Source organism: Abramis brama (assembly GCF_963993115.1).
Source record: "Abramis brama genome assembly, chromosome: 12".
Classification (NCBI taxonomy): domain Eukaryota; kingdom Metazoa; phylum Chordata; class Actinopteri; order Cypriniformes; family Leuciscidae; genus Abramis; species Abramis brama.
The window spans coordinates 34,466,973-34,477,806 of NC_139974.1; the positions used below are offsets into that span (position 1 = coordinate 34,466,973).

Sequence of the window (10,834 nt, forward strand, 5' to 3'; positions counted from 1 at the left end):
ATCGGCTGACGAGAGTGAGCTGCAGGTGGATGACGGAGAAGATTCTCCTACTGATACTGCAGCGAGTGCTCTTCAGGCTGGGCAAGAGATGGCTGAGGAGGATGAATCAGATCCTCAACCTCGTCAGCCATCCTGCCCCATGTACGCTGAGTTGGTGGAAGTTATGGAGCGCGCCACTGACAAGCTTCAGTTGCCATGGCGGCGCGCTCAGGGAGAGATCGCTCGCGGCCGGTTAGACGATCGATTTCTCCCTGAACATAGACCACCAGCTCAACGGAGCCTCCCATTCCTTCCGGATCTTCATTCTGAGATCGAGAGGGCATGGGAGAAACCATACTCGGCCCGTATTCATCGACATCAGCGGGGTAATTTCGCTGATGTTGAGGGGATCGGGGAGTATGGTTATGTGTCGATGCCGCCCATTGACGAGACGTTTGCGAACTATCTCGTATCTGGGCGGGCGTCAACACTAAAAGCTCCGACTCTGCCATCCAAGCCTCTTAAAGTCACGGCTCGCTTGAATGGCAGAGCGTACATGGCAGCAGGTCAGGCTGGTGCTGCCCTTCACACCATGGCAGTGCTCCAAGCCTACCAAGCTGATCTGCTGCGGGATCTCGACCAGGGGACGGGGCTGTCCCCTGAGGCGGTCGCTGAGTTGCGCCGGACCACAGATTTGTCTCTCCGGGCCACTAAACAGACTGCTGCCGCGATCGGCCGGTCGATGGCGGCGATGGTGGCCACGGAGAGGCATCTGTGGCTCAACTTGGCTGATATCGGGGAGAAGGAAAAGGCCCTTCTCCTTGATTCACCAGTTTCGCCCACTAAACTTTTCGGCACCTCCGTTGAGGCGGTGGTTGGAAAGTTTAGGGAGGCGAAGGCGCGCTCAGCCGCATTTAAAACTTGTATACCGCTGAGATCCGGGCCCCGGCCCAGGCAGGCGGGAGGACCTGGTCCGTCTTGGTCCGAGGACCATAGACAGGGCCAGAGGTCTAGTGTTGCCTCTCGTGCGCCCCCTCCAGGGAGGAGTAGGACGCAGAGAAGGCGAGCCTCCCGCAAGAAGAGGGACTTAAGGGAGGTCATTCAGCGCAAGCGGAGCAGCGCTCAGCGGAAGTAAGGGTATGACCTCCCTGGAGGGCTTTTTCTACCGGCCCTCTCCCTCTTCTTTACTCCCCAGGCGTTTGCGTTACACCAGTCCTGGGGTTGGGCCTATGATGAGAACTATGTTCTGATGCCCCGCCGTAGCAACTGGTTGATGTGAGTGCCTCTTTTAGGCATGTAAAAGTGGTGGACCCCAGGTTCGTTGAGACCTTTCTGGTGAAGTCTTCACTCCGCACGCCGCAGGTGAACTTTTTTGGTTTTTGGAGAATTTGTGTGTATAACTAACACTTATTTGTATCTCTCTACAGAAGCCTTGTTCCCTGTATAGACCTAGGGGTCATTCTTAGAATAAAAAGGTAAAGTATGGAGACTTCAGGGCCCTGAAGCCTCCCCAGTTGGTGGCTGGAACGATCTAACGAGAAGCTCAAGGAAAATTGGCTTCCGTTTTGAGTATGTGATGGCCTTCCTGTCATAACATTTTTTATGCGTGGTGGGCCACCGCTCATTTCTTTTTAGCTGCAGGGCTGTTAGCCACCCTGGGGTAGAGTAGTTGGTCTTCCTAAAAAAAAAAAAAAAACTTTTTTGCTTTAGGTTTAGACTGACGCTGGCGCTTCAGATAGATCTTATGTCTTACCTATTGGTTTGTGACATTGGTATCCTGAGTACTTCGCTCCCCTGAGCTCTGTAAGGTGTCAGTAGGTGAGTGTTTTACAGCCTCTCAATCAAGTAGGCTGTGGCTCCTCCGAGCTCTCAGGTAGATCTATGCTTGTAGGTCGGCCCTAACCCGGGCCGCCTCTGTAGCTGGCCTAGGCTAGGTTTGGGATGTTGGAGGCGTTCTGCTAAGTATAGCTGCCACATTCATTATGTGTTAGGCTTCCTCCCCTAGATTTCAGCCTCCTCCCTTAAATGGGAGTTGTTGGCCAAGGCCCGCCCCTTTCACTGCATTCAGGGGTGGTAGAGTAATGCAGGGTGGTAGTTGAGGTATGATCCTTCAGGCAGGGTTAGGCTGTCTTTCGCTCTGCGATGTGATAGTTTGCCAGACCCTGCCGAACAGAGCTACTTGGATTAGGCCTCTAGAGCTGGCTCCACTCAGCCCGTTGAGCTGAACCACTCGAACGAGGGGTGAAGGTTGGTTGGCTTGCAAGCAAGCCCCGCTTCCCCAGGCTGGGCACAGGACAAATCCCTGTTACCCTTTGGAGCCACTTGCAGGCCCGCTCCCTGTCTAACATTTCAGGGGCATATGGTGTTACTCCCCCACTAAACGCGGGGTAGTTTTGAGTAATCCATTCTCAGCTCTGTATTATCTACCTCACACCACGATGGCTCCGGTTGAGCAGGGAGTTCTAACTACATTTCATTCCGGTATTTGAACTCCGCTCCCTTGAAGCCAGGGCATTGCCATGAGCTGACGCCCATGCATTTAGTAGGTAGGCCCTTGAAATGGGGCCTCCACTAGGCAGAGTGGCGTATGTTGTACTCCCCTGCTATGAGGGTTTTGCTTTGTGCTGAGTACACTGCCTTTGGCGATGTGGTTAGGTACCAGGATGCTGTAAGCGCTGTAGTAACAGTTTTTCTGCCTTGAAGGCTGCACAGTTAGGTAGTAGGCCCCAGCAGGCCTCCTTGACCGGGTAGCCCCTAAGATAGGGCTCCTAGGCCAGCTCACCTTCGTTGGTTGGCCCTGGTAGTTCGGGCAGAAGACTCACTACCGAGTAGTAGGTCTTAACAGGCCTCCTCGGAGGTGGGTCACAACATTGTGGAGCATACACTAGGTCAAAACTTTAGGAAAGTTTTTTTATTAGTATGGTTCCAGCAGTGTTCATTAAAGTAGCAGAAAGACTCGCTATCAGCTAGTAGGCTCGACCGGGCCTCCCTGTTAGGCGAGTCCCCAGCAGCAGTACACATCCAGCTGATTAGACTGTTTCAGGAAGTAGGCCTCTTCAGGCCTCCCTGAAGATGGGCTCCCACATTTTTTTGTGGGGATCAGGTAGTAGGCTTTACTAGGCCTCCCTGAGGGCTGAATCCCTCATACTGTGGTACTAAGTGGCCCTGAGGTTGAACTATCAGGTAGTAGGCCTCATAAGGCCTCCCTGAAGGCAAAGCCCCATAGACAGTCAACTGGACTGCCAGTCTGGCCCACTGTCAGCTGTGGTTTTCAGGTAGTAGGCCTCTCCAGGCCTCCCTGAAAGTAAGCTCCTTCATGTCATGGTTCTCTGGTAGTAGGCCTCACCAGGCTTCCCTGGAGTTGAGTTCCATCATACTTTGAGTTTCCACTTAATGTGGTTTTTCTTGAGCTCCCACGTTCTGTGGTTATCAGATAGTAGGCTTCACCAGGCTTCTCTGAAGGAGAGCTCCCACATACTGTGGTTGTCAGGTAGTAGGCCTCTCCAGGCCTCTCTGAAAGTGAGCTTCCACGTTCTGTGGTTATCAGATAGTAGGCTTCATCAGGCCTCTCTAAAGGTGAGCTCCCACATACTGTGGTTGTCAGGTAGTAGGCCTCTCCAGGCCTCTCTGAAAGTGAGCTTCCACGTTCTGTGGTTATCAGATAGTAGGCTTCACCAAGCCTCTCTGAAGGTGAGCTCCCACATACTGTGGTTGTCAGGTAGTAGGCCTCTCCAGGCCTCTCTGTAAGTGAACTCCCATGCACTGTGGTTATCAGGTAGTAGGCCTCACTAGGCCTCCCTTAAGTTGAGCTCCCACGTTTTGTGGTGGTCATGTAGCAGGCCTCTCTAGGCCTCTTTGTAAGTGAACTCCCATGCACTGTGGTTATCAGGTAGTAGGCCTCACTAGGCCTCCCTGAAGTTGAGCTCCCACATACTGTGGTTGTCATGTAGTAGGCCTTACCAGGCCTCCCTGGAGGGTTAGCTCCCACTTACTGTGCGTTTCCACTTAGCATGGTCTTTAAGGTAGTAGGCCTCTTCAGGCCTCCCTGAAAGTGAGCTCTCACGTTTTGTGGTTATCAGATAGTAGGCTTCACCAGGCCTCTCTGAAGGTGAGCTCCCACATACTGTGGTTGTCAGGTAGTAGGCCTCCCCAGGCCTCTCTGAAAGTGAGCTCCCACGTTCTGTGGCTATCAGATAGTAGGCTTCACCAGGCCTCTCTGAAAGTGAGCTCCCACATACTGTGGTTGTCAGGTAGTAAGGCCTCTCCAGGTCTCCCTGAGAGTAGTTTCACAGTGGTGCTGGGTTTTTTTTAAGCTAGTGGCCGCTTACTTTCAGTTTAGCAGACCTTATCAGGCAGCTAGCGAAGGTGAGCTTGCGCCCTGGCTCGACTCAAGTTTTTATTCTCTGCTACGGGTTCCCTCCTGGAACCTCTTTTTCCTGCTACAGCCTGGTTGCCTACCAGGTAGATCTAATGCTCCTCCCCTCACTGAGGGTCAGTATGAGTATGTGGTCTCCTGAGTCTGGTCAGTCGGTCGTAGGCCTCTCTTGAGGCCTCCCAGTTAGATCAGTCCTTAGGCCCTCACAGGCCTCCTCAGTGTTTTGAAACACAAACACTGAGTTGATCCGTGGATTGAGTAGAGAAACTCCCCTCGCTGGCAAGGGTTGTAAAGCACTATGCTGAGTCATACTCTCCAGGATATCCCGTCTCTGAGATCCGGTCCGAGTGGTTCACTGCCTGCTTCACAGTCCCTCGGGTTGGATGCCTTCCTAAAGGCAAGTGTCCAGAGGCTCTGTCTTCGGACAGACAGGAAGTGGCCAGACTGTAGTGTCTTATATAGTGACACCAGGTCAGGCCTGCCTGGTGGCGTTTCAGGTGGCACGTTCCCCTGAATAGTGACTGGCTGGGGTTCCTCAGGTTCCCTAGCCACATTCCCTAGAAGGGACCCCTTCTAAGAAGTTGAAGTTGTGGTCCTTGGCCCTTGAGCAGGCCCAGGTAGACCTTTCACTAAACTATGTTTATGGAGGTTTTCTGTGGTGTCATTTAGCTTGGGCTATGACCGTAGGGAGTGCTGTCACTGACAGCTCAGTGTGACCTGGGGATGAGTGGTACTAGCGTTCATTTGAATTGCCGGTTCTGACAGTTGTCACTGCCTTTTGGCATGCACTCCCCTTAGCATGGTGGCGTTGGTATATCGTTCCCCATAGCGTCATTCTGACGTAGTGTAGAGTTCCCTTTCGAAAGGGAACGTCTCAGGTTACGACTGTAACCTATGTTCCCTGAGAACAGGGAACGAGACACTACGTCTTCCTGCCATGCCTCGGGGCCTGCCTGCAACAGTCCTTTCAGACGATAGGATGTTGTCATGTTTGCAAAGCGCCCCTTTTATACTTGCAGGTTGCACGTTAATCATTCACGCTAATGATTCACGGGCTGTCGCCGGTCAGCATGATTGCTGTGAGATGATATTTGATTTCAGACACCTGTCACGCCTGAGGCGTTCCCCATAGCGTCATTCTGACGTAGTGTCTCGTTCCCTGTTCTCAGGGAACATAGGTTACAGTCGTAACCTGAGACGTTTTGCAAACAGTTTGAGGATCCACTCGAGTTATAAGGTTTAGTCACAAGCTCTTAGTATAAAGTTCAATTCAAGCTTGTATAACATATAAGCAATAAAATAAAATAAAAAAAGTTATAAACCGGTACATTTTCTAATCAAACCGTTATTGGAACGATTATGTTACAGAAAGACCGCATGAACTGAAATGTTAAAGCAACACCAAAGATTCTTTTGTACCTTAAAATAATGTTTCCAAAATCGTTTCAGTGTTTCATCAACTCGTAACAGGGTGAACGGCTCTTCTGCATTCGCTTTGTGACCCTCTATCTGCTATAACCGCACTATGCAAGTTTGCCAGATCGGGTAGCGGATCTGTAGTTTGAATGAGACATAAGAAACTACAAATTTGACTTGCTTTACGGCAAGCGTTACAAAAAATAGCAAGCAATGTCATTATTTTGTTTTTCTTCGTTTCTGATGTCGCAATACATCATACTTTCATAAAATCATGCAACATACTCTACCTTGTCTGTGGACATCGTTCATTCCAAAGCCAGTGCTGGATAATGGACAATTCCGCTTCCAACCTGTAGGGGGACCAAAAAGGAAAAGTGCTTTGGTGTTGCTTTAAAATACTGATTCTGCTTGGAGTGAACTGATGGGCCTGATGTAAATTATCTTTTTTTTATGTGCAGAGTGGATACAACGCAACAGCAAGCACACGCAAACAGAGATACGCAGTCCACTCAGTTCTCCCAGAGAAAAAAGAAAACAGGATGACAAGAAGAGAAAAGACTCACTAAAAAGACGTAAACTGGAGACGATGCGTGCCATTGAGCAGATCGAGAAACTTTGGGAAGGAACCAAGCAAGAAAGGACTGAGATAGAGAACACGAGACAGAGGATTCAGCGACAGCAAGATGAAATAACTAGGATGACCACAGAGAAAAGTCAACTTGAGAGAACTATTACTCACATGAAAGCTGAGATGGACCACATCCGTGAAAGAATGGATCGGAATAAAGAAGAGGTAAACCGAGAGAGGGAGAGGATAGAGCAAATGAGAGCTGATGTTCAAACCGAGCAAACCACCCTGGAGCAAAAGCGTGATGATATTATGAGAGAGAGACAGAATTTGGAGATGATCAGATATGAGGCTTTGAGACAGAAGGAGGAGCTGGAGAGCAACCGTGAAAGCACCAAGTATGAGATGGAACGAATGGAACAAATGAAAAGTGCCATACAAGTTCAGATTAATGAGATAGAAATGAAGATTGACGAAACACAGAAAGCAAAGGGTCAGATGGATCAGATGAAATCTGAAATAGAGGAGGAAAAAAAAGAGTTGGAGAGAAAAAAGGATGACATCAAGAAGCAAAAAGACCAATTTGAGCAGATTAAACTTGACATACAGCAAGTGAAGATGGAAATGGAGCAAAGGTGGCATGAAACTGAAAAAGAAGGGCTGGAACAGAGAGCTATAATCCAAAGAGAGAAAGATGAGCTGAAATACCTGCAAGAAGAGGTTCAAAGAGCAAGAGAAGAGGCTGAAAGAAACAGAGAGTTTTCAAAACAAGAGGATGAGAGATTACACCAGCTGAGAGCTAAAGCACTTATAGAAAACAACCTCATTGAAAAGAAATGGCAAAACGTCTTAAGAAAAGAAAAAGATCTGGAAGAGATGAAACATGAAATTGAGAGAGGCAGAGAGGAGTTGGTAATGAATGGAGAGCTGGTCAAAAAGGAGTGGGAAAAGATCGAACAGGCCAAAGCGGACATACAAAGTCGCATGATTTCTATGGAGGGCAGAGTTGAGGAAGTAAAAAGAGAAACTGAGAGGCTGAAACATATGAAAACAGAGATTCAGAGGGACAAAGATATTCTAGAAAAACAGAGGGATGATACACGGAAAGCTAAAGAAGAAATGGAGAAGAAGAGGTATGAGATAGTGACAGAGGAGCTAGAGCACAGAGCTCGACTGCAGAGGGAGAGAGATGAGCTGGTGAGTGTAAGAGTAGAGATACAAAGAGCTAATGATATAGAGAAAGCAAAGATACTGAAAGAGAAGGAAGAAAGTGTTAAGATAAGAGAAGAGGCCAGACAAGAAAGAGAAATGACAGAACTGATCAAAGCAGAGATCAAAGCCGAAAAAGACAGCTTGAACCGAAGACAAGAGGAAATGCTGAGGGAGAAACAGGATCTAGAGAGAATTAAACATGAAATGGTCAGAGCCAAAGAAGAGATCGAGAACAGTCAAGAAGTCACAATCCGGGAAAATGAGAAAATGGAAAAAATGAAAGCTGAAATTCAAGGGCAAATTGAAGATATTGAGAAGAAGGTTGAGGAGATCCAAAAAACTAAAGAAAAAATGGATGAAACAAAAGCTGAGTTGGAGGAAGAGCAGGAGGAGCTGGAAAGAAAGAGAGATTTGGTGAGAAGAGAGACCAAACAATGCGAGTTCCTCAGAAGTGAAATCCTCAGGGTAAAGGAAGAAATGGAGAGCAGGTGGCATGAAACTGAGACAGAGGAAGTTGAACTCAGAGCAAAAACTCAGGATGAGCTGGAAAGACTGGAAAAACTGAGGGACGAGGTCCAGAGATCCCAGAAAAACATTGAGGACAGCAGGATGGAGCTCATGCAGTGGAAGTACAGTCTTGAAAAAATGAAGGATCAGGCAGAAGAAGACAAACATGCTGCTATCAAACAGATGGATGAGGCTAAAGCAAAGGGAGAAGAGTTGAAAAGAACAATAGAACAGATGGAGAAAGAGCGAGAAGAGATTAATAACAGCAGAGAAAAGGCTAAACAAGAAGCAGATGAAATCAAAAGCATGATAAATGAGCTACAAAGACAACAGGCAGAAATAGAGAACAGGATTAGAGATGCAAAAAAAGAAAAAGAGGATGCAAACCATGCCAAACTTGCAGTCCAAGAGGCTGAGATGCTCCTAAAAAAGCAAATGGAAGAGTCAGAAAAGAGACGGTATGAAACCATAACAGAGGTGCTGGAGCAAAGAGATGAAATACATAAGAAAACAGAGGAGTTAGAACAAATAAATGAAGAGATACAAATAGCCAGACATGAGCTAGAAAAGATGAAGAGTTCTGAAAAAGAGATTCTACAGAAGATGTTGGAGGATACACAGCAAGAGAGAGAGTTCATTGACCAAATGAGAACAGCTGTGCTTAAGGACAAGGAAGATCAGGAAAAGCGTTTAGTTAACGAGAGAGAGGAGCTTGAACAGATTCAATTTCAGGTCCAGAACGAAAAGAAAGATCTAGAAAAACTAAGGTATGAGATGATGAGATATAATGTAGAAGTGCAGAGACAAAAAGAAGAACTTGAGAAGATCAAAACTCAGCTAGTTATTGACACAGAGACCATGAACAGAAGCAGAGAGTTAGCGAGACAAGATAGAGAAAAAGCTGAACTTTTTATGCTTGAGATCCAAGAACAAAGAGAGGATGTGAATAAAAGGTTAGAAGAGACAAAAAGACGAGAGGATGCTTTGAGGCAGATGAGGGAGGACATGGAACACGAGAAAGAGGATCTGGAGAAGATTCGCATGGAAACACTGAGAGGGAATGACACGTATGGAGAGGTCAAGGAGGAGATTAACAGAGTGAGAGCGGAGATGGAAAGGTTGTGGGATGAGGCTGAAAAGGGAGAGCAGGAGGAACGTGAGAAGATGAACAGGGAGAAGGAGGAGATAATGAGGAAGATGGAAGCTATGAAGAAGGAGATTGGTGAGATTGAAGACATGAAGGTGGAGTTAACGAAACAGAAGAAGGACATCAATATAAAGATGGAAAAGGCAAGGTCAGAAATGACTAAACTTGAAAAGATGAAAGCAGACCTCCAGAGACAGAAAGAAGATATTGAGAATCAGATGATGAAAGCAAAGAGTGAGAGATACCAGATGGAACTGATGAGGACTGAGATCTTGAAACAAAAAGAGGATGTTGAAAAGAAAATGGAGCTAGCAAAAGCAGAGATGGACAAAATGCAGCATGTCAAAAATGAAATAAAAAGACAAAAAGAAGAGCTAGAGGAAAAGATGCAGAAAACCAAACGAGAGATTGGAGAAATGGAGCTGATGAAGAGAGAAATGGAAGGGAAGAAGAAAGAACTTGACCAAAGGATGAAATTGACCTTGAGGAAGAAGGATGAGATGGAACGATTGAAGATGGAGATACAAAGGGCTAAAGATGAGATGGAATGGAAAAGAATGGAGACGGAGAGACAGAAGAACGAAATGGAGCAAGTTAAAGTTGAAATCCAAAGAGCGAGGGAGGAGTTTGAACAAAGGGTTGAGGAGAGAGATTTAGAAGAGGAGAAAGAACAGATGAATCTAACAATCATCAACCTTATTCAGCAGACCGAGGCGACAAGAGAAATGGTGCGCAGAACGAAATTCCAGATTGAAAACCGAATGGCAGGATGTCAGATGGAGACAGCAGACCAAGAGGTGATGAATGCTGAGATGCAGAGGCTCATTCTGGAGATCGAACACATTCGAAAAATGCTGCAAGGTCTTAAGGGTGAGGTGGAACACAACAAGGAAATTATGAAAAGAGAAAGGGAAGAGATGAAGTTGTTGAAGAATGAAGTTCAACGAAAGAGAAGAGAGATGGAACACAGAGAAGAAAAGATTATGAGAGAACGAGATGAACTAGAACTCATGAAAAATATGATGCAGCGGCAAAAAGAGGAGCTGGAGGAGAGGCTTGAGGATACCATTAAAGAGAATGATAAGGTGGAGCAGATGAGAGAAGATGTGAAAAACACATTGGTGGATATAGAACAGGCAAAGGAAGAGATAAAGAGACAGAAAGAACTCATTGCTCAAGATATGACAAGCAAAGAAAAGGTAAGTCATAATTTACATAAATTTGACAGATGCTTCATAATATTATCTGTATTATCAATATTGTCAGTAGCAACTGGACTCTTAAAGTCAACATGAAGCATTTGTAACCCATTATACTTCCATAATGTAACAAAATGTAGTTAAACAGGACAATATTGAGTAAAACGAGAAAAGAAAGTAGACAAAGACCTCACAATGAATCATACAAATAAAAGGGGACATTTTGATTTCATGTTGACTTCAAAACAAGTTTGAAGAACATTTCGGAACATTTCTTTTCCCATGTGAAATACAAGGGACTTTACATTTAATTTTACCAAAGTATTTTGAAAAATATTTTGAACTGTACCTAGCATAACTGTATACTGTATATCTAAAGCATATTAGAAAAAAGAGATGCAAATGCAAACAAGGAACTTTTATTCCAG

At 46.3% G+C, this 10,834-nt stretch overlaps 1 protein-coding gene across 1 annotated transcript in view; it reads left to right on the forward strand.

Annotated features, from left to right (window-relative positions):
* LOC311093245 (uncharacterized protein) overlaps positions 1–10,834 on the forward strand; it is a 56,016-nt gene that overhangs the window by 2,792 nt on the left and 42,390 nt on the right. The window contains exon 4 of the mRNA XM_084130495.1: positions 6,232–10,406. Within this exon, the coding sequence (XP_083986621.1) occupies positions 6,232–10,406 (4,175 nt within the window). The remainder of the gene's footprint in view (positions 1–6,231; positions 10,407–10,834) is intronic.